Source organism: Microtus oregoni, unplaced genomic scaffold (assembly GCF_018167655.1).
Source record: "Microtus oregoni isolate MIOR12 unplaced genomic scaffold, Mior012 000055F_ref0000237, whole genome shotgun sequence".
NCBI classification, from domain to species: Eukaryota; Metazoa; Chordata; class Mammalia; order Rodentia; family Cricetidae; genus Microtus; species Microtus oregoni.
Window position 1 is genome coordinate 12,093,830 of NW_024543831.1, and position 24,752 is coordinate 12,118,581.

At 40.7% G+C, this 24,752-nt stretch overlaps 1 protein-coding gene across 3 annotated transcripts in view; it reads right to left on the bottom strand.

Annotated features, from left to right (window-relative positions):
• The window catches only part of Nrg4 (neuregulin 4), a 62,134-nt gene extending 44,594 nt beyond the window's left edge, over nt 1–17,540 (bottom strand). For 2 of the 3 annotated variants that reach the window (XM_041638350.1, XM_041638348.1), the window contains exons 1-4: nt 17,421–17,540; nt 17,160–17,265; nt 16,495–16,560; nt 14,684–14,777 (exon numbers count right to left, since the gene is read on the bottom strand). In XM_041638350.1, the coding sequence (XP_041494284.1) occupies nt 14,684–14,777; nt 16,495–16,504 (104 nt within the window). In that variant the 5' untranslated portion in view covers nt 16,505–16,560; nt 17,160–17,265; nt 17,421–17,540. The remainder of the gene's footprint in view (nt 1–14,683; nt 14,778–16,494; nt 16,561–17,159; nt 17,266–17,420) is intronic. The other variant, XM_041638349.1, reaches the window with a different exon arrangement.
• Between the last annotated feature and the right edge of the window lie 7,212 nt (nt 17,541–24,752).

The window sequence follows — 24,752 nt, forward strand, 5'->3', positions numbered from 1 at the left end:
TTCATCTGTGAACTGTTGGAGCATGTGAAGAGACCAGCGGACCTACAGATATAAAGCTGCAGGATCTCCCTGACACAGAACAACAGGATACCCGAGGGGTCCCAGAAAAGTCCTCGTGTTGATAGTATAGCAGAAGCCAGAGGCCTTGAACTAGACCAATGACTTATTGTAATGAACACTTGCAAGTAAAGACGCATGTCATGTACCAAAGGGTTAGAAAAAAAAAGGTAAAAAAAATTTCTGCTTGATAATGAGGCGCTTCCACATGTAGCTGGTAGGAACTGTGATCCCACATGGAGCATCTCAACAACATCTACCAGAATTACAAATATCTCTCTACCCTTCAGCCCAGGAAGATTCTTGAACTGTGCTTGCATCTGTAAAACAAAGGGTTATCCATTGTGGCACTGTTGTGCAAAGCAACCCAAACTAACATATTCATGTTCGTGTTGATGCTCATTTAAAGAAAGTGATTGACTGGATGGTGGTGGCGCACGCCTTTAATCCCAGCACTCGGGAGGCAGAGGCAGGTGAATCCTGTGAGTTTGAGGCCAGCCTGGTCTACAACAGCTAGTCAGGACAGCTTGTACTATTACACAGGGAAATCCTGTCTCAAAAAAACAAAAAACAAAAAACCAAACCAAAACAACAACAAAAAAAGTGATTGCCCTGCCAGTCCATTAATTACTACATCCACGGGGCCTATAGACGGGTTCAAGGGTAAAAGAGCTTGCCACCAAGTCTGATGACCTGTGTTGGACCCCCAGAACCCAGAGTGGAAGAAGAGAACTGACTCCCCAAAGCTGTCCTCCACAGGTGCACTGTGGTATGCATGTTCCCACCTCCCATACATACACATATACAAGAAGCAAATGTTAAAAACATCACATATATAACCACATACAGTATATAATACTTGATGACACTAAAACAAATATCGCCTCTGGTTTAGGTATTTACTGTAATACACATTGCACCACTATAGACGGTGAGCTGTCTACTTGCAAAGCTTTCTGTTAAGAACTGATCTGTGTTGCTCTGGCAGTGAGATGACGCACTTGTGTTTACCACATCACTTGACGGCATAAAGAGGCTGTGTTAGGCGACCCGTCTTGCACCACCTACGTCTGCACAAGCACGTTATCTATCATGTTGGCACAGTGACACAATCGCGTAACACACTTATCAGAGCACACCCCGTCATTGAGCAACAGAGAGCAGTGATAGGCATCGATTTCTGCTGGGAGAGAAAGAAGCTTTAAAACCGCTCACGTGGGAATGGAAAACAGGTCCAAGGCAGGAAGAGGTGAAACTGCACATGGCGGACCCGTCACTATGGCTTGAATTTGTTTACGCCCTGTGAATTTGTCATCATTTTTAAAAGAATGTCAGCAGCTTCTGGAACCCACACTGAAGGAATGGCGGGAGACGGCTGCTAAAGGAAAATCTCTGCTCACGTCTCTGCCGGACACTGGTAGGTCTCTGGACAAACAAAACTGTTAGTGCTCCATGTTCTGTGTGTCACAGTGGCCATTACTTCTGAGCTCGGCGTACACTAAAAAATCCAAGGAACCAAGCAGCCATCCCACTTCTAATCTGAATATGCAAATCTGCCGGCTTCTGTGTTAACCTCTGGGAAAGATTATTGGCTAAAGACAGTGGGATCGGTCTACAGATGTGAACCCACGGAGCCTGTGGGAGACTAGAAACACGACTTTATTCCAGACAGTGCTGCACAGAACCATAGAAAAACTTCTAATAGTAGAAGAACACCATCTCTGTTTTGCCTCAGATCAACACCAGGATGCTTGTCCCCTTCTGATCTCCATTTACTGTTGCCAAGGAACTGCTTTTAACTGGGAGCATAACGATGACGATTTATCTGCAGCATCTCAATGCCAGCCAGCGAGTCAGGTAGTGGAGAAAAGTGTTTGCCACCAAGTCTGATGGCCTAGTTTGATCCCTGGAATCTACATGATGGAAGGAGAGAACTGACTCCTACAAACCGTCCTCTGATCTCCATATGTGCTACGGCTCATGTACAAGGACACACACATACGCACACAAATTTAAATATAAGAAAAGTCTTAGAATACAAAATACTCTAGTTCTCATTGATTCTTCTTATATACGTATATTTCTATAATATAGGATATATGTCATATGTATAATATATATATAATATAAATAGGAGATATATGTCTGTGGGACATTTTATTGATTACTAACTGGAGTGGGAGGGGTCTGCCCACTGTGGATGGTGCTGTCCTTGGGCAGAAGGTCCTGGGATGTACAAAAAGCTGACTGAAAAAGCTATGTCAGTAATCAGTGTTCCTCCATGGCCTTCACTTCAGATCATGCCTCCAGGATCCTGGCCCGACTTCCCTTCAAGGCAGTGACCTATGTGAGGTAATAAATCCTTTCTTCCCTAAGTTGCTTTTAGTCATGATATTTATCACAGGAACAGAAATCTAAGAGAGCAAATCTAGTCCACCTATGCCATCAGGCAGAAGACATAGACTCAGTGCCACAGGATCTCTGCAGTAACATCGCTATTCTTTCATTGTTGATATTGGCAATTTTATCTATTCTTTCTTGGGTTCTGAAACAGGAAGATTATCATTAAGTTTGAGGCCAGCCTGGGCTACATAGTAAGTTCCAGGCCAACCTGGGATACTATATGTATTCTTGTCTCAAAAAAATATTTTGTAATAAGAGAACATATTCTATGACAAGGGTCAGAAAACATGTTTTCTGTAAAAATAAAGTGGACGTTTTAGGCATTGTGATTCATAGTGTCTGCAGCAGTACTCTAGGTTATAGATGTTATAAGAGTATTTGCAAAAATGGAGGTATGAATTTTATATAAATCACCTATGTCAGAAAATACTCTTTAAAGACACTTTCAAATGTAAAACCATTATTAACTGATGTCTATAAAAAGTGGTGAAGGGCCGGGTGGTGGTGGCGCATGCCTTTAATACCAGCACTCGGGAGGCAGAGGCAGGCAGATCTCTGTGAGTTCGAGGCCAGCCTGGTCTACAAGAGCTAGTTCCAGGACAGGAACCAAAAGCTACGGAGAAACCCTGTCTTGAAAATCCAAAAATAAATAAATAAATAAATAAAATAAAAAGAAAGGAAAAAAAAGTGGTAAAGGGAGAGATTTGGCCCATGGGCTTGCTGATCTTCGTTCTGAAAAAATTCAATCACAAATTCACTAGGAGATTCCTTAGCTCAGCATAAGTTATATCTTGGCAACTGCATCATGAACATTTAATAGAATAAAAATGATAAGTTCTACCAGTAGTAATTCGGTCTAGCGGGGGTTGGTAGAAGTTCTTAGGATAATCTGTCTACCAACAACTGAGAGAGGGACATTAAAATCTCTAATTAGTGGACTTATCTATTTGCCTCACTGATTTTTCAAATATTTCATGCATTTTCAAATTCTGTTGCTACTTTCATACATATTTATGATTTTTGCGCCTCCCTAATTAACAGTTCTTTCCATTATAAAATACTCATCTTTGCTAAAAAGGCTCTAAGAGCCGGAAGACGTGGACATCTGCAGCAAACAGGTCCAGGCAGATGACACACCACTGCACACATGAACTCATGGCGGCTGTGGCTGTTGGCATCAGGCCTACATGAGGTTAGGCAAAACCCCAGCACAAAATCTCAGGAGCTTGTGTGGCTCCACCCTAGCTGACCAGCTAACTTCTGTTGGTGTTTATTGTGGGAAGAGTCCGTTTCCTTCTGAGGTATGATCCCTGAGAAGCTACTCAAGCTCCAGAGGCCCCACCCCCACGCACATGCAGGCAGCACTAAGAGGACTCAGTGGGTTTTGAATAAGGAACAGAGTAATATGAAGTTGGGAGGGCAAACTGGTGGAGGGGAAGCAGGAGAACCAAAGGGGAGGAGAAGGAGTCTGGAATAGCTCAAAACATTACATGCGCATATAAAATCTCAAACAATAAATAAAATGACATTTTCTACTTCAAAAAAGTAAGACATTCCTCTCACCTCAGGCGATCCCTGCTTTGAGGCTTACGTCCATCTGATACCACTATCATTACTCCGGCCGTGGCCTACTGTTTCCATGCTGTAACTGGTTTTGTTCCTTCATCCGTTACCGTGGCTTGTGAAAGTTTCTATCCTCCCCTCTCTCTCCTGCCTTGTTGCATCCATGTGTGCTACTGTTAGTACATTCTTAGCAGGCATGTTTGGTCCACCCACAGTTAGCAAAGTTGATAGGTGGATCTCGGTCTGCCCTGAACCATCACCCTTTGCACCTCAGCTACTCTGTGGAGTTTCCACGTCCTCCTTTTGGACTGAATTGTTTTTAGCATTTCATTCTAACATGATCTTTCAGTTAACTCTGTATTATGTTCCTGAGGTTGTAATATTCATTATTTTTAAAAATCTTTTTTATTATTTATTTTTACTAATTTATGTATATTGATACTTTGCCTGCATTTACCTCTGTGAGAGGGTATTGGATCCTGGAGTTACAGACAGGTGTGAGCTGCCATGCGGTGCTGGGAATGGAACCAGGGTCTTGAAGAACAGTCAGTTCTCTTAACCACTGAGCCATCTCTCCAGCCCCTGCAATATGACTTCTTAATTTGTCATAACATCTTCCCGCCCTACTATGTCATCAACACCTGCTCCTCTGTGCTCTGTGGTCACGGATTACGCCTCTGCATGATGTGCCCCACAATACATCTTTGGTTTAAATAGTCCTAAGTATCTTACCTATGCTGTAGCACAAGAGATAGTCTGATATGCATTGTGTTAGTGTTCTCTAGAGTCATAGAGTTTGTGGAACGAATAAATTCCTTAAGTTATTCTCTCTATACATACATATGTTCATATATATTCACATATATATGAATTTATTGGAGTGAGTTACAGGTTGCAGATCAATAATGGCTAGTTATGAATGTAAAGTCTAAGAATCTAGTAACTGCTCAGTCCCATGAGGCTCGGTATCTCAGCTGGTCTGCTGGGATTCCGAAAAAGGATGTGAAGTGCTGACGTAGGCAAGGCCCAGCAGGCAAAACGAACCCTTTCTTCTTACATTGTCCTTACATAGGCTTCCAGCAGGTGTCACCCTGATTAAAGGTGTAGCCCAGGGTCTGGATTATAAATATGGCTTCTTACTTGTGTTAGACCTTAGGGAGAGAAAACGCCTGGCTCTCATTAACTCAAGTCTATATTAGTTATAAGTCAGCATGCTCAGTTTCAACATGAATTTCTGTAAAGCCTACTCAGTGTATGTCTGATCCCGATGAGATCCACCACAGTGCAGAAATGTCAGCTGTCCAGCACTATGGCCACAAAGCCCTCGTCACAGTCTACAACACCATTAAGTCCCTAGACACCCGAATATTAACTGCATTGAGTAGTGAAAATTTTGTTTTAGCTATAAGAACTTGAGACTCATTTTTTGTATTGTTAAACAATTAAGGTTTAGGTTTTTTGTTTGCTTGGTTGTTTATTTTTGAGATAAGCTCTCACTATGTAGCACTGGGTGTCCTGGAACTCACTCTGTAGACCAGGCTGGCCTTGAACTCACAGAGATCCATCTGCCTCTGCCTCCCAAGTTCTGGGATTAAAGGCGTGTACCACTATGTACAGCTAAGCTTTGTTTTTTAATGTACCATGTATGCTTGACTACATCAGACAAAGAATAAAGATATAACGCTGGGGAAAAAGTCCACTGAGAAGTCAGGGAGATTAAGTTAATTAGTTCATTTAGTTGATAGTCATACAAATTTCCCTAGATGCAGCAAGAAAAGAAATTCATTCACAAAATTGGAAAATGTGCCAAATTACTTCCAGCAAATTATTGCTAAAGTGGCTAATTATTTATTTAGATCTACTAATCAGCATGTTTATTATTATTTTATCTGCTTATAATCTTGTAGGAATCCGATGAAATGGTTATATCAGAATATGAAAGTAAACAGGGTCTAATTCAAAACTCAAAAAATTTCCAATGAAATGCATTATGGGTACCGCATAATGAGGATCCATAAATACCAGCATTGCACACTTCCATCTGATCACCAGGATTGCTGCTATATTTGGAGTTTCATTTCACACATATTGGTTGAGATGATTTGTAAAAAGGATGAAGTAGGTGTAAAACAGAGGACACTATCTGTCAGTCGTCCTAAGGCTCCCTCCTCCCCTGCCACTAAAGCACTTTCTCAATTTCATACTCTATCAGACTAAAAAAAGTCTGAGAAGTTCTGAGGAGATGATTCGTTAATGGGAGAAGGAAACTGTGAGCTAAATAAGACTGAACGCAGTTCAGTAACATTCTTGTACAAAATCTCAAATAAACTTTATGAGGTAAGTCTATCCACTAGCTTCCCTGGTAGAAAGCAAGACGATTTAAAGTTTTTGGTACCAATTCAAGTTCATGGAAAATTTAAAACCATACTACATCACATGGTATTTGTGATAGTTATTCATATTGTCAACTTGACTAGATTTATAGTCACCATGGAAACACGTCCCCATGTATATCTATGAGGGTGTTTCCAGAAAGGTTTGACTGAAGAGGAAAGCCCTATCTTGAATGTGGGCTGTGGTCACAGACTGAATAAAAAGAATAAATTGAACATCAACATTAATTTCTGTTTCCCAATGGAGCATGCAATGTAGTCAGCTGTGTCAAGATCCTACAAACTAGAAGCCAGGATGAGCCCTCCCTCCTGTCACAGTTCCCAGGATCACTTGGGAAGAGGGATGCTCATCTGAGGAAATGCCTCCATCAAGTCAGTTTGTGCGAATGCCATGGAGGAGCCTTCTCACCTGCTAACAGAGGTAGGATGGCCCCGCCCACTGAAAGCAGTACTGTCTTAGGTAGGGAGGCCTGGATTACACAAGAAAGGTAGCTGAGCAGGCCAGAGGAAGTGAATCACTTTGTTCCCCAGGGTCTCTGTTTCAGCTCCTGCCCCAGCTTTCCCGTTTGATGGACTGTGAGGGGCCAGTGTGAATCAAATAAACCCTTTCCTCCTCGAGTTGCTCTAGGTAACAGTGTTCATCACAGCAGCAGCTAACCAGTGCCCTCCCTCGAGTTGCTTCTTGTTGCCGTGAAAGCAAACTCAAATGCCAGTAGGTCAATGCAGCAAGTTTTTCTCCATCCACCATACAGTCTAATGCCCAGTGCCAACCCAGTGAGCTTCTCAACCTCCTGGTTCTGCTTCCTGGAAAATAAGGCTCGCGGGTCACTGGGAAGGACTAGCCAGGGTTGCAGTGTTCCAGGAGATGGCTTTAAAAGCTAAAATTGCCAGTGGCTGGCATCTCTTCTGTTGATATCCACGGGGAGGATCTGTCACATGGACCCAACTGAAATGCAAGCAAGACTAGGAAATGGAGAGGAGCAGACAAGTCTACACTGGACACTAAGAGTGGGTAGCCTAGAGGATGGTAAACTATCTTAAGAGAATATTACATGTGTATATATATCCCATATATCCTTCATAAAGGGGAGAAATCTTGGATGAGTTTCAGAGCACACTATTAATTTTGACCCTATACGATGAGAACTCAACAACTATCAGAAACTTCACAAACAATAAAAGACTTCAACAAAGTAGCAGGGTGTTTATTCCAAAGTCAATCTTACTCAGCAACTGTTCTACACCTATTCTATGTCGAATAAAAAAATAAAACAGAACATATAAAAACATTCTTCCACTTAACTTATATCCTACCTGAGGGAGCTAGAAAGGAAAGAATGAATCAACATTAAGTAGTAAATCAGTAGATGGTGAGGGTGTGGGGAAACAGTGGGAGTGTGAAAGTGGGTATCAGCTTCCAAGGAGAGGGTGATAAAAAACATGAAGGAAGTAAGGGGTCGTCTGTGAAGAAATCTTAGAGAAAACACTCTATGAAGAAATCAAGAGAAAGCACGGAAGGAAGTGATAGAGAGTACCTGAACTCAGACCCTCCCAGTGCAGGGAACAGCAGGGAGGCTACTGTGGTTCAAGAGATGGGTAAGGATTCAGAGGTCAGAACAGAGCAGGAGGCTGTGTCCCTAGGGCTTTAGAGGCCACTGACTTTTATCAGCATGAGAAGGATCCAGGAGGTCCTAAGCATAGAAATAACCTACTTTTTAAATTCATAGGGGAAACTGATTTTAATAATAAAACATGAAATGTATGGAATAAACTCCCTTCAGGAATGTTCAAAACATTTATATCATGCTGAGGACATTCCTGAAGTACATGAGGGGGTCTTTGAACAAATGGAAATACATTTCTCAATCTTAGATAAGAAGTTCCAGCATTATAAACAAATAAATGTTCCTTAAGTAAACTTAATGCAATTAAATTGAAACCCAAGAAACATGTTCTTTTCCTTCTGAACGGATAAATGGATTCTAAAGTTCATATGAAAAAATAAAAAAGCAAGGACATCTATGAGCAGAGGACAAAGACTAGACTCATTGAATGTTAAACTCACTAGAAACCATCAGCGGCTAAGGGAGGTCGTTACTGGCACAGCAATAGGGAGTAGATGCAGCCCCTGTGCTCGTGGGGCCGGTGAGAACTGTGACAGCCAGAGCCACGATGCTGGGAGAACAGAGTGGGTTGTGCTTTCAATGCGTCTCCTCTGAAATGCATGTTCAGACTTACCCCTCACTGTGTGCTACTGAGGATGCAGCTGTGCTTGATACCCGGGAGCAAGCTAGCACAGGCCCAGTGAGGGCTCCAAAAGCCGGTTCTTTGCTCTTGGATCTAGTAACCTCTAGAACTGGGAGGAATACATTTCTATTGTTTATCCAGTCTCACATATCTTGTGAGCAGCACAAACATACTAAGCAAATATTTTACAGAATGTAAACTTTGATCTGTATCCACATAATATACAAGGCCCAAATATTTAAAGAGAAGAAAATTGTCTAAAGCAAACATGGGCAAATTCCTTATAAGTGTAGGCCAAGAAGGACGTTCCTTACTATGACTGAAATGCTAAGGGCTTTAAGAAGTAACAGAATTTGACTTCAAGAAAACAAAACAAATACAAGGAAAAATATATAGGTTAGGTTAAAAAGAAAGAATAAACTATGATTTTCTACAACTGATATAATATTTAAAAATATCCAAACTTATAATGGAAGTTCTAAGAGGAAATGAATAAAAACCCTAATTATTAAAATAAACAAATACAGTATAAAATATTTTAATTATACTTAAACAGTGACATAGTCAACTCAAAGAAGGATCAGGAGAATATGATTTTAAAGGATCCTGAGATGCTATGTTTTATTTATCAGTCTGGTAAAACTCCAGAAGTTTGTGCTCTCTTTTTCAAGGGTATACCTGGAGAAATGGGTACCCAAAGACCTTATTAGTGAGAGTTCAACTGGCTATCATATCCAAAGTCCTCTGGAGATCAAGGTGGTAACACATTAAAATCACTCTAGCCACCTCTCTCACAGAAATGTGTTTTACATAATGGGTAGATATAAGCTATTGCTGAATAGGTACCCAGTGAGTTTCACAAGGTAAGCGTAGAGATGGGTAGCGATGATGATTGCACAGTGTTGGGTGTATTTAATATACTGATGTGTTCATTTGAAAGTGGTTAAAATAATAAATTTTTTGTTATGCATATTTTGGTACAATAAAAGCTTGAAAAAATAATTAACATAATCCCAGCACTCGGGAGGCAGAGGCAGGCAGATCTGAGTCTGAGGCCAACCTGTTCTACAGAGTGAGTTCCAGGACAGCCAGGGCTACACATTAAAAACCCTGTCATTTATACATGGATCTAATCTACATGGGAAGTAGGAAAAGACAAGATCTCCTGAGTAAATTGGGAGCATGGGCACCATGGGAGAGGGTGGAAGGGGAGGGGAGAGAAAGAGAGGGGAGCAGAGAAAAATGTATAGCTCAATAAAATCAATAAATTTTTTTAAAAGACAAAAAAAAACATCTTGAAAAACAAAATAAGTAAATACTTAAAAATAAAAGTTTTAAATACCATTTAAAATACCAACCCAAAAACTATTAAAATGCCCATTTTAAAAACAGAAGTCTTTGATTTTAAGATGCCAATTTTCCTTATACATAATCTAAAGATTTAATCTCATTTAAAGTCTTATGGGTCTTTGTTCTTATTTTGGAAGTTGGAAAAATGATTCTAACGTTTATCTCCGACACAGTGGTAAAGCAGATGAGGTAGTCCACATTGAGCTGAGGCCTAGCTGCAAAGAATCCCGATCACCAAGTGGTCAACCTAGTATTACTGTTGCCTCCAACTCCCTGACCAAAGCATGTGCAGATCCTCTCTGAAGAACTGCAACACCAAAGGCCTTGAATGACCTTTATAGTTTCCACATATAATGTCTGACACAGAATAAATAAGTGACCAGGCAGGGTGGTGCAGGCCTTTAATCCCAGCACTTGGGAGGCAGAAGCTGGTAGATCTCTGTGAGTTCAAGGCCAGCCAGGATTACATAGTGAACCCCTATCTAAAATAAATACATAAATAAAATGGCTGTACAAGTACTCAAGGTGACCTCATCAAAACTGAGCACCTCTATATACTACAACAACAACAGGCTCGTCTTAAGACCCTTAGGGACTTTTAAGATATATTGATTAGCCAAAACATTCTTGAGAAAGAAAACTGGAGGACTCCAAGTACAATATTAAAATATTGTGACAGGGGCTGGCAGGATTGTCCAGTGGGCAAGGGTGGTTTTCACCAAGCAAGGTAGCCTAAGTTTGATTCCTGGATCTCACAGGGTGGAGAGAGCCAAGTCCTGCCAAGTTGTCCTCTGACCTCCATACAGGTCATAGCATGCACATCTCCCAACATATAAATATATGCTAAAATATTAAATTGTGGTAAAAATGTAAATGCAGACTATGGACCAAATGGAGTAGAAATACAGAGCCCAAAAATAAGCCCTCACACACATGGGCAAGTCACCAAGCCCATGCCATGAGGAAAAGAGAGCTTTTTACCATGTGAGATTAGAAAAACACAGAAAAAAAAAAACAAAACAGCACAAACAAAAACCAACAAACTCATACCAAACACAACATTAATGTAAAATAGATCAAAGACCTAAACATAAGGTAGGGACAATTCAGAAGAAAGCATGGGGAAGCTTCAGGGGTCTGGCAATGAATCCTTAGATATGACAACCAGAGAAAAAATACTTGTGACTTAATAAAGAATTAAAACGTTTCACACGTCAGCCCTCATGCTAGTGTAACACTGGGATGGCAGGGGCAAGGGAAGGAGACCCCACACCTGCTTAGACAGGATGCAGGAGGCTTCACAGAGAGTAGGCAAGTCATGTACCTCACGGACGGAGGACAGCATCTCTGGCGGGGAAGTAGCATGGCTCAGTGCACGATATATCCTAATTTAATACATGTAACTCAAGGTCCTAGAGCTAAAGGCAAGTACGGAGCTGGCCGTGGCAGTAGCATACGCCTGGAATCCCCGCCAGCATGGGTTACGTAAGAGTTCCAGGCCAGCCTGGGTTAGTTACATAAGAGTTCCAGGCCAGCCTGGGCCAGTGTGAGATCTTGCCACAAAACAAAATGAACCAAAACACACTGAAAAGGTCAGAAGGAATCTTTAAAGTACAGTAGAAATCATAGGGGAAGATGGTTAAAAACAGGTTTAAAATTTCAATACTATAACCAGAGAAACAAAATTTGATTAACTCTCATTAAAAGAAAAACATTTTAGACATAAAAACATTTGGATTTTTTCAAGCTTATTTTGCATAATTTACAGACACACCTAATAAAAAAACTGAAGGGAAATTCTACTAGTCAAATACTCAACAAGGGACAACTGGCTTAACCACCCTAATGTCGATGAGATAGATGTGGGGCGGTAGGGAGCACTATTGGGGACAAAGAAGACCACTATCACACAATGGTGAGGGGAATTTCACCAGGAAACAATCCATTATCTATTTACATGGACTTAATAATATTACTTCAAAATATTTTAAGCAAAAACTAGCAGAAACCCCCTGAAATTTCAAAATCGCAGAAGGAACTTTTGGCATAGCTCTTTAGCTATTGACAAACCACACAGATAAGAAACGCAGATAGAAGACTGGGGAAGTAAGAAGCTTGGACTAAGGGACACGTACAACCTGTACCTGTCACTCAGAACCCACATCCCCCTCTAGCATAGGTTGACCACTTCAAATTCTATCCATGAACCAGAATTCAAAGCTAATTTTAATACACACCAAAGATTTTTTTTTCTTTTTTTAAGACAGAGTCTCACATTGTCTCCCATGCGGGCCATGAAGCGGCAACACTTCTGTCTCCAGCCCCTGAGTACTGAGAATGTATGAGCACCACACTCAAGATAACATGGAGGAATTCATATCAGTCACTCAATTAAAATGCTAGCTTGAATCATTTACTTAAAGACTAACTAGATAAATTATATAAAGAAAACTAGAGTATGTTCTGAGAAAGTTCAGTGAGAAGTATAGACAAGAGGGAAATGCCATTTACTGTTTGCAGGGAGAGATTGTAGCAGATGGATAAAGAAGATTCAGACATTGCCATCTTCTTTCCTTCTTTTTTCTAATTCACTTAGCTATTTCACTAAGAATACTAATCACTGATTCAGACATAAAATTATTTCTAAGACTTCAGCATGGATAATGGATCATTGAGTCAACACAAGACACAAGACATGCCTACAGGTGGTGAGATAGAATGGGGCTATTTATATTCCAACAAGAGTGATGAGTAAATAAATGACCCAAATATAAAGTAATAACTTTTCCACGTTTCTGTAGAAGTCCACAGGGAGAAGAAGTTAGTGTGGATTTGTGATGGGCTGAAAGGTTAGGGAGAAAGTAGCCTTAAAAATATGAGTAGGTTTTGAATGTGGCTACGTAACAAGAGGCAGAATAGTTGGAAATTTAAGGTAAGCAACATAATCAAAGTGTATTTAGCACAAACAGTGCTTCTAGACCGAGCACTGACCAAGCATGAAGCAAAGGCCGCAAAGGTAGGTTTGGTACCAAATTATAAAAGGCTCTAAAAACTAGGCAAAACAGTGAAGCTTTGGCCCATAGGTAGTAGACGTGTAGGCACAGGGTCTGTTGTTCAAGTTTCTTGATGTATCCGGTGCAGTGATGTGGATTGCGGCTCCAGGAGTTAAGTCTGCAGACTGTGCCTGGGGTCATGGAGGTCTCAGCTAGGAGACCAATAGTGAAAACAGAAAGGAGTGGAGAGATTGAAGGACATAGGGCAAAGAAGAAATCCTGCCGACAACTGGCTGAACCAGCAATACCAGTCAGAAGTGAGTCTGTGTTTCTTGATGGCAAGATGACTGGGAATACAGGAAATATATGAAAGTGTGGAAAATGAATTTACCATCCTCAGATGTTGCTATTGCACTGTCGGTGAGAACAATATTAGAAATGTAGTCCTAAGGTCCTTGGAAAGCAATTATTTTATTATAAAATACATGATTTAAAATATAATATCATTCAACTCCCCTTGGCCTTCAGATGCCCTATTCCTTGACTTTCAGCCTTCCTTGTCCTCCCATCTCCTGCAGCTCGATCCCCCTTCCTCCAGGGTGTTGAACAACTCTTGGTCACATGGTTCACCCCCTGCCTGATGGGACCAGCCCCTCTAAGCTCTTACAGAGACACGATGTGCTGGCCAGTCTCCAGAGCCTTTATTCTCCACCCACCACGGACTCAGAGCATGGTGTCAGCTACTTAGGAATTGCTGCTCAAAAGTGGAAATCAAGAAGAAACTCAAAAGATTCTTAAATTTAGTATTTTACCAGGAAAACTGCCTGTTCTCGTTCATTGAAAATAACTTTTTGGAAATGTACTAAAAACACATTTATTCAAGTAAAAAAGCTGCAGGCAATGGAGCTTCCTTCCCATTTTAATGAATCTCCGAGTCCTGGTGTTTTTAATACTGTCTTGTTTTGAGACAGGGTCTCACTGTGGTAGCCTAGGCTGGCCTGGAACTCATAGAGATCTGCCTGCCTCAACCTCCCTAGTTCTGCTATTAAAGGAATGTTCCACCATGTCTGGCTTTAGTGCTGTCTTTTAACTCAGTGCAGACAACTCAGTGGTTCAAATGTTCTGATCACAATGTGATTAAGTCACACATTAGGGGATTATAACAGAGAAAAAAAAATACAGATGTAAAAAAAAGTCACAATGGAAAATTTAAACTCAAAACTGAATGGTTAGAATTTGGAGGATGAACTACAAAGTCTTTCCAATCTCCTGAAACAGTAGCTACTGTCTATTAGAAGAGATGGTCAAAGACCAGTTAGTTATTTTGTATTTACGTATTCTATATTAAAGCAAAACGTCTTGTTTGGCTTTTCATACTAATGATTTCTTGAGATGTTTTGCTAGCAATGTTGAACAGACCACTTTTCTGAAACTGCTACACTTCAGAAGGTTCTCGCAGTGTTCTTTATAATCTCTCTAGGCTGATAACCACGAACCCGTTTTGAAAATGAACACCACACTGAGACTGTTTTTCTTCCAGCATCGAATTGTCCTACATAAAGAGAACAGAGCATCCCCACTCCCCTTCACCTTGCCCTTTTTACCTTTAAAGGCCCTTCTCAAGGCCTCAGACAGTGAGAACTGCAGTCACCCTCTCCCCCAGTCCCTTTCACTCACCTACAGAATGGGCTGGGAATAGTAGGAATCACATAACATATCCCCCCATTCAGGCAAAATGACCTGAGACTGGGGCCACAGGGCTCCTCGTGATCTACAACACACATGCATATGAAATAGAGAGAGCGGGTTAACCTTTTCTGATGCCACCAGGAACTGGACTGTCTAACCTAAGAACGAATCAGCATTTACAAGAGAATGAAGTTTTCTTTTTCTCAGGTGAAAAAAATCTTACTCCTTATTTCCTAGGCCAGGGTGTCTATCCCTTTGAAAGAGAGATCATTTTGTTCTAAGGGTCTGGCTGCTGACAATAATAAATCTAGAAGCTGTATAGCAGAAATCAGAAATCTGCAGTCAGATTACAGCACAGTGATGAGGGAGGGGCTTGCTACAAAACAGCACAGTCTGGAGAGCCCGTGTGATACAGACACATCCTGAACAAAGCGGTATTTAGATTCTTACTCTGCTTTTTATGACTCAAATATATTTTAAAAATTCTGAAATTGTAGTGGAAAAAAATTAGATAATTGAAACAGACTCTAATTTCTAAAAAAAATCTTTACATATCAATGTCAAAACTCAAAGGAAATATAATTGAATAAGGTTTGATTTGCAAGGATATTTCAGCTAGAGCTTGAACTAGGGTCTTCAGGAAAACTGAAAACTTAAAACTGTTGCTTAAACACAGCCTAAATGTTCAGAATACCAAGGAAAGGAACCATGTCTTCTCTCCTGATTTCCTCTTTCCCTACTTTTCCTCTAGCTTTACTTTCTCTTTCACCTTTGACCTTTCTGTAATCAGTCTTCATCAACTACTATTTATTATGAGAAACTTGAGAACTTCTCCCTAAAGAGACCATCATATCGCCTTAAGATTGCATGTTGCTAGTTCCTTACTATTTCTGTCCAAAACATGATCTAGATTTATCTAACGTGCAAGAGAAAATGGTATTACTTCCATTTGGCATTCAATGTGGAATTAAAATATAATACGCCACTAAAAAGTCTTGCTAGTATATTGGCCTCTAAACTACTGATGCCTGTTAGGATAAAGTTGTAAGGAGCTCCAAATCCCAGTCTGAATTTTTAAAGTTTAAATTTTCCTTTTACTTTGAAATGAGAAAAAATATGTTCAGCTTCTCATGGCAACTATGAAAGCATATTTTAAAAAGTATAAAAAGTAAAGAGGGAAAAACCCCAGACATACAAAGGATTTAAGTGTTTAAAAAGAAAGTAAACTGGCCTAAACTAGTTTTTTTTTACTCCCTTCTCTTATACAATACCATGTTTCTTAATAATCTAACTTCTGACATTATGTAACAATTTAGGAGTGACTTGACTAAAATGTAATGCTAATTATCATTCCAACAGAACCAGGAACGGCAACATTTTAAGATTAAGGATGGAATGAGACAGCCACACTGGAATCAATGTCTTTGACTTTAACTGCATTACAAGTTACCTCTCGGTAACACCTGCTGTTTTATCAGTAAAGGAAACTTGTCTGACTTGAATTACTGCCTCTGAATATACTTTTATCCTGATTTCATTCAGTTCGTATTTGAGAAGTTGATACAAGAGAGAAAGCTAGAATCTGTCACTTTGTAAAAATAACAACAAAAACCAAACAAACAATAAAACATGTAAGTAAAAAGTAACATAGTTGTATGTTATAGAGGTCTTTTAAAACTAGAATGTTCTGGAAGACTTTACATGGGAGACAATATAACTTTATATCAATATACATTTGCTGTTTTATTGCTAAGCAAAACTCACACATAGACAAAAAGTATGAGCTTACAAGAAATTACCTGTTGGCATCTTAATTTTTAAATAGCTTCATTCTTGGTGAAAGGATTAGGGTTGAAAGACAGCACCTAAAATAATTTAAAATTTATATTTTAGGGGAAATTATCTTGCTTTTGAGGGCATTATAAAGTGTCAAATGTTCAATCAGCAAAACTAAAATGTTGAAAAAACGTGCATGACAGAATTTGAGTGTCTTAGCTACACACATTCCGCTGAAACATGAATCCAACAAACAAAGGCCAGCGCTAAGGTTAGCTTTGGGTAAGGCTTCAGTGTTGCCGAACGTGCATGAAGACGTCAGCAGCATGGTCGATTGAGTCATTTCGGAGCATCTGTGCTTTTCCATGAGGCTTCTCAGAAAGCTAACTTCCCAGAAGAACCCATACCTCCCAGTTTTCCAACTTGTTGAAAATGGGTCCTCCTTGGAGAAAAATCTCAAGAGCACGAAAAAGTTTTGCACTTCGGTTACAATGGTAAAACTTTTCTAAGTGCTCTTCCATGTCTAGTAGAGGTCGCACACCCTGCCTGTCAATCCACTGACACATGCCTTGCTTTAAACAGCGCCTGCCATTTGGCAAGGCAAGGTAAATAAGGGGACTTGTGTGTGACATTTGCTACTCTAACAGAAACAAAGGCTTCGGAAAAGAGCTGAAGCTGTCATACTTACATCGTGACGGCAGGTTCCTGACTTAGTACAGACACTGCAGTGAACGCTTAATCCACTGCTTCAGACAAGAACAGGTGCAATATCAAAGTCTTCGCCTGACCAATCTCTTTTACAGTCAGATGGGGGTGAGGGAGAGAGGGAGGGAGGGAGAAGGGGGAAGGGAGAAAGAGAGAAACAATCAAGAACTAACACATAGTAGAGTAAAAGTATATCAACTGATTCCTTCTTTTTTTTTTCTCCCCCACAACGAACAGGGCTTACCTCAGCAAACATTTATATTCCCACACAAAAGCAAATTTTGCTAGACATGCAGCATTTCACAAGTTTTTGAATACTGAGCACTTCGGCAGCGGTGACTTGCACTTTACAACAAAATCAAAAATCTGATTTATGTCCCTTCAGTGTGGGCGAGGTCAAGGCAGACCAAGGTGTGCACAGAGGTCAGGAGCAGGCAGCTGAGGGAACCACTCCCACATATTTCCAAACTGCAAGCGGGCAGGATTTCACCCAGGAAGTTTGCTGCACTAGGTGGCACCCTAAAGCACGGTCCAAGTTTCAGAGTTATGAAATTGAGCTGCTTTCTTTAGAGTCTTTACTCATCTCTGCGTGCCCTGCTAACTTGCGAGTGTTATGTAAGCTTGTGGAAAAAAGCATTTTGATGCGAAACTAATGGGCAGGCGAACTACAAGGCTTAAAAAATAATTCCCTTCTAGACTATGTAATATTTATACATAATGACTTGGACCTACAAAACTGAAGGCAACAATAGCTGTAACTGAGCTCACCCCTATGTGCCAGCCGGGGATGGTGTAATTAGTGGGTCTGATAATATAAGCTACCTGAGAACCGAGACAAAGCCATTTGAGCACGCTGCCGCGGTCTCCTTGAATCCTGGTGTGTCCAGTCCTGTGGTGTCTGGAGAATGCTGTCTCCTTGGAGCCATCCGTCACCTCTGGCTCTTACAATCTTTCCACCATCTTCAGTGCATGCGATCCCTGAGCCTCATATATATACTAAGAAAAGTTCCAAAAACCATGTTTTAAAATATCAATCTATAGATCTGTCTAAATGAAATCTGGGTGTTTCCTTCACATAATTATCTACAGTATACTAAGCATTTGGATGGTGATGTTTTCTACAAATCACAATTCAGATAACATCATTAGTTCATGGGTACAAAACACAGAGACAAACACATTTGTTCTCTAATATATATAGCTATCGTCAAAAGCTTACTATATATATATATATAATATTATATATATATAGTAAGCTTTTGACTATAGATTTATTTTCATTGCCACATATTATCTCCCACATTCAAAGGAAATTTTTATAGCTATAGTAATTACATACATATGTACATATATATACATAAATCATTTTAGCATACAGTATTTGAAACTAAAAATGAGATGATAAAAATATCCTTCACTATTTTATTTGAATTAGGAAGCTATTATACTGTCAATAGTTTTCATATGTCAATATATTAATATAGGAATGAGCACTAAAGATCATGTGGGAAATCACGTGGCTTTTCGCCATTCAAGATGCATTTATTAAGAGAAATATTACAATTTGTACTGAGTATCATTTATACACTAAAAATTAGTAGCAAGGAGAACTATGTGATTCTTTATTTTATCATTTAAGACAGAGTCTTGCTGTATAGCCCAGGCTTGCCTAAAAATTGTAGTCCTTTTGCCTTAAACTCCCAAATGCTGAGTTTGCAGATGTGAGCTACCTGGATGCATGTGATTCCATCTTAGAAAATAGGATTTCCAAGCTGGCATTTCACTGAATGGAAGCCTTGGTACTTAAGAACAATGTCTCCATTTACTGTGAACACGTGTGCTAAGTGGTGAGCTCTTTTAAACAAATGCCCTCCTCCTGCTGGACACAGGAACGACAAGCATAAACGAGTAACTCTGTGTCTGGCTGAGTCATTGTTGTGCTTTGGATCTTAGGCTTATGTGTTGGATGGTTGGTTCCTATCTGATGGCACGGCTGGGAGGTGTCGGAGCCTTTAGGAGATGGGACCTAGTGGAGGGAGTTAGTCCGTTTGAGATGGCCCTTAGTGCATCTCACAGGTACATAGCGACCCTGGCCCTTCCTGCTTCCTGGACACCGAGATGAAGGGCTTTGCTCCATGTTCTCTGAGGTGATGTTCTGTCTCCCACAGGCCCAAAAGTAACAGTGCCAACTAACTACGGACCAAGGCTGTGAGCCAAAATAAACAACCTCTTTATTTTACTTTTCTCAGTGTTTCCATAGTGACAGAAAGCTGAACAAAAACTCACACGTGAGATTTTTACTTAAAACAAGGATAATTCCATGTGAGTCAATCTACAATTCTTGCCAATTCCTATGTATGTGTGCTATTTTATTATTTAAGACAGACTCTTGTTGTGTAGCCCATGCTGTATAGCACTACAGAAGCACACATCAAACCCAATAATATGGGTTAACTAGTGAGGAGAAGTGAGCGACTCCAAAAGCAGTGTTATTTTTAAGTAACCTTGGGGAAAAAAGAAGCATTTGTAAGCAGAAATGAATGAACATTACACACAATGTCCAAAAGCACAAAAAGCCAAGGTGGTCAACCAGTTGTTGGCAGGCCCGAGGCCGGGATGTGTTCGGGGACATATGTGGTAGGTTACAGTTCACAGGAGTGTGAGTTTGGTGGAGAAGGCAGTTCCAGGAACAAGGAAGGTGGACCCCAGGCATAAACATCATCCGAAGAGCAGCAGGAAGTCCCTGAAGAGTCTTTGGCAATGGAGTTGCATGGTCATATTGGCAAGTTAGGAAGTTCATTTTAATGATAGTATAGAAAATATTTGGCATCAGAAAAATATTATTAATTTTAGTAATCAAGTATAGTGGAGAAGTAAAGTAAATGGAAATCAGGATAAGGAACAGCAATTAAAAGGTATCCTTAAGAGGCACACCATAGAAAGCAGAGTAAGGAAGAAAAGAATCAAAGGTGGTTTTCAAATGCTGCTGCAATTAAACACAGTCTAACTATCAGGTAGATGAACTGACGAGAAGCCTCCTCAGACCAACTTGAATCGCTAAATCACAACAGTGCCAATATCAAGTTCTGACAAGGATACAGAGAAACCAGGACCCACACTCATGGCTGGCGAAACTATGAAATAGTACATCTACTTTGGGAAATACTTTGGGAGTTCTTGAAAAAGTTAAACACAAGGGCTGGGAATACAACTCAGTGACAGAGTGCTTGCAAGGCCAGCAAGTCAATTCCCAGGGCCACAGGGGAAAAAAGTTAAGTATACACTAAGCATATAAATGCATATGAAAGAAATGAAAGCACAGGTCTACACGAAGACCTTTATGCAAGTTTTCAAAACAGCTCCATTCTTGCTTTCCTCAAACTACAAAGTATCCACACATCCATCAGCTGACAAGGATAAACAAGCTGTGGGGCGAGCACGCAATGGAACACTGCTCATATATGTTAAGACAAGGATGAACTTAAACATGCTAAGTGAAAAGGTGAGTTACAGAAAAGCACACATGGTTTTACTTATGTGAAATGCATAGAGAGGCAAATCTGTAGAGACAACAGTAGAGTAGTAGCTGCCTGGGCTAGAACCATAAGCTAGAGGTGAATATGAGCAATCTTTTCGGAGAGACAAAACTGTTACAGAACTGGGTTATGGAAATGGCTATACAACTCTGTAAATGTAAAAATGTCACAGAATGACTCATGTGTAATTCTACTGTCGAAGACAAGAGAATACAGAAATATAATCCATGAGTAAGATAATGATTCTTACCTGAAATACTGTAATGTTTTGAAGGAAAATGGCCCCCATAGACTCATTGAGGGCATTATTGGAGATTTCTACTTTTGGGAGGAAGTGTGTTACAGGAAGAGGAAGGGGGGCTTTGAGGTTTCAAAAGCTCAAGCCAGGCCTAGTGGATATGGTCTCTTCCTGCTGCCCTAGAAATCCAGGTGTAGAATCTCAGCTACCTCTCCAGAGCCATGTCTGTCTGCTTGTTGCTATGCTTCCCACCATGACATTGGACTAAACCTCTGAAACTGTGGCCAGTTCTAATGAAATGTTTTCCTTTATTAGAGTTGCTGTGGTCATGGTGTCTTCTCTTCACAGCATAAGAAACCTTAAGACAGACATACTAAGCTTTTAAAAGACTTATTCATGTGGGCGGAGGGAGCATGCCATGTGTGAAAAAGTACCTGCAGAGTCTAGAGCAGTGGTTCTCAGCCTTAATGCTGTGACCCTTTAATACAGTTCTCCAAGTTATGGTGAACCCCAACCATAAATTGCTACTTTATAACTGTAATTTTGGTACCACTATGAATCGTAAAGATCTGATATGCAACCCCCAAAGGGGTTACGATCCGGTTGAAAACCACAGGCCTAGAAGACGGCATCGGATCCCCTGGAGCTGTAGTCAGTTGAGAGCATCACACCATGGTGCTGGGAACCAAACTTGGGTCCTCTGGAAGAGCATCAAGTGGTCTCAATGCCACCTCTCCTGCTCCCTAGGCATTAGTATGTCTTCAAGTGCCCTGAGGACATACAGGAGTCTGAAAATGCAGGTCTCCCACTCAGGAAACCTTATTAAGACCAGAGAAGGTGGCCTCTGGGCTTGGATCCTTTATTATGCATGTGTGTGACAGGCCAGGTACTGTCTACTGCACTGAACACTGGTGGTTGAAGCAGGGCCAAGAAAGCAGAAGAACAAGAGAAAAGCCATAGTCCCTCTCCCCAGCGGCGAGCTCTTTCTAACAGATTCCCAGTGTTTACCTCTATAATTCAGATGTAAAACCTCATTTCTGTGTCTATCACTCTAGACAAGGTCCAGTCTCTTAACACTATCCCACACTTCTTTAAACCTTTCTTCGTTTCAACATTTAATAAGTTACTTGTTTCTCCTCTTGGCAACACTTGTAATTTCAAATGAGATAGGTGGTCCCTTGGTATTTGCCAGGGATTGAGTCTAGGATTTCTTTTTCTTTTTTTTTTTTTTTTCGAGACAAGGTTTCTCTGTGTAGCTTTGGTGCCTGTTCTGGCACTAGCTCTGTAGACCAGGCAGGCCTTGAACTCACAGAGATACGCCTGCTGGAATCAAAGGCGGGCGCCACCACCACCTGGCTTGGGTCCAGGACTTCTTACAAAGACCACAATCCATGAGCACATTTCCTATGTGCATCCTTTTTTGTATATTTTAATCTTTTCCAGATGACTTACAATATCTAACCTAACACAATGCCAATACTATGTAGGTAGTGGGAACAGGATCTTGCCCAAGAAATAAACCTCTACACGGTCAACACAGATGTAACTTCTCCTGAGTGGATCCACATGTGTAGAGCCCAGCAAGCATGGAGCCCACTGGGTAAGGGTGCCAACTACACCTCTACATCTTCATAAGCGGGGGTCAGCGTACAGACTGATTTTTAAATATTTATTTCATACATAGGAATGTCTTACTTTCAGGTATGTGAATGCATCACATGTGTGCCTGGTACCTGTAGTGGCCAGAAGAGGGCACCAGATCACCCTGGAATCAGGTTGGTGATTGTGATCGTCAAGAGATGGTTGTGAGTCACCATGCGGGTGCTGGGAATAGAACTGGGGTCCTCTACAAAAGTGGTGCTCTTAACTTCTGAGCCATCTCTCCAGCCCGTAAACTAACTTCTTTTTATAACAGTACGTCTGCCCTGTCCCATTTCCCCTTCTTTCTTAGCTGCGTCTTCACCCTTATATCGTGATGATTTTAACATTTACATTCTGATCTACCATCCTAACGAACTATCTTATATTTTGCCTCTTTTAACTCTAAAAGTTAAGAAACAATAAAAAAAAGTACTTGGATTATTAAGACTGTCCAATTAGTATTCGTGGACAGATTCATGAGGTTTGCAATAAAACAGCTTTTTCTCATGCAGTAGGGTCTCTTTTCTTACCCTCTTGAAGATGGTTTAAAATAATCTTGCATTTTGTTTGCATCTTATTTGATTTTTTATAGATAGGAGGTTAAAGAGTAATATAATTTTAATATCACAAATATTAGCATCTTAATCATGCTATTTATTTCAGGCATTTCCGTTTCATTTCCCGAGATGTCTTCTCTTCCAGAGCTCCCCTGTACCCCTGCATCTGACTGGCTGCCCTCTAGAACTGCTACCGAACAATCAAGCTGTCATCTCAAAGTTTCCCTTCCCTGGATTGATCCCCATTTCCTAGAGGCCCTATCTCCCATTTTATTTGCTCTCTCATTTGGCTGGAGCCATTACCTAACATCCTATAACAGGGTGCAGTAAACGCTTAGAGTTCCTACATGACAAATGATATCTTTCTTTTCTCTTTACACATGATAGCATTTATATATGGTTATATTAATGTACATTGAAAACTCCCAATTTGGATACTGTACTGCTATCTTTAGTGTCCAGCAGTGTAGACCAGAGGATAGTGCCTGCTCAGTCATTAAAACCTTATAAGTTACTTTTCTCCTCTCCCCTGAGTATGTGAGATCTTTTATTTCTGTGGAAGGTTCCAACATTTCCTGAGAATGCTACCTAAACTTATCCTTGGAAAAGTTTTCAAGTAGTGCTAGATAACCACGTGGGGCATTCCTGGGTGAGCTTCACAGCCATCCATTATGGGCTTGGTCAAGCTACTCCCCTCCACCACCGTTCTCTGCAGCCTCCATCTGGGGAGTTCAGGTTCCTCGCCTCACATCTATATTTGTTTACATGGCCCATTTTTTGACAATGTGTTGAGGGTTTTCCAGCTGTACCTTGTTGTATTCTTGCCTTTAGTGGTATATCAAGAGATCTTTAACTGCATATCTCTCCCATGGCTGTAATTAAGGGACGCAATAGCTTCTCTCATTTCTCACAATATACCAGTTAAAAAACATCTTTAATACTGGAGACACAGCTGCTCTTCCAGAGGACCAACCAGAGTTCAAGACCCAGCATCCATACCAGACAGTCATAACTACCTGAAACATGCTTATACCTGCACATACACGTAATTAAAAATAAAATCTTTTAAGAAGTATTTCTAGGTTCTGTTTGGTTCCCTTCATTTCATAACTTCCAGGCCTGGATCATCCGTAATCAAAGTTGTTTTTCCTGGCCTGTTTGAGAAGCCCGACTACTCACGTGTTTGAGCTGTTTGTTCTTGGTTGGCACTTCCAGATAAGAGGTGTCGATTCTGCCGATATTGCGAAAGTACATCTGCTTCCCAGCAGACCTCACGCCCAGCATTCTGTACTCCCTGTACCTGGGCAGAACGTTTGACTGGCAGCTTTGTTTTGGGGAAGAGCTGGCCAGGAGCCCACTGACAGAGAGTCCAGCTATCAGATGACACAGAGAGAGGAACCTTCTTTTACAGCAGATGTAAACCCATGACATACACTAGACCAAGTGTTTCTGTATGAGGCTTGATCACGAGCAGCATACGCATGTATATTTGTGTGGGTGGGACCTGGGATGAGTTTGTTTCTTCAGACAAGGTCTCAACTAGTTGGAGCTGGTCTGGAACTGTGGAGCCTAAGCTGGCCCTAGACTTGCGGCAGCCTGCCTGA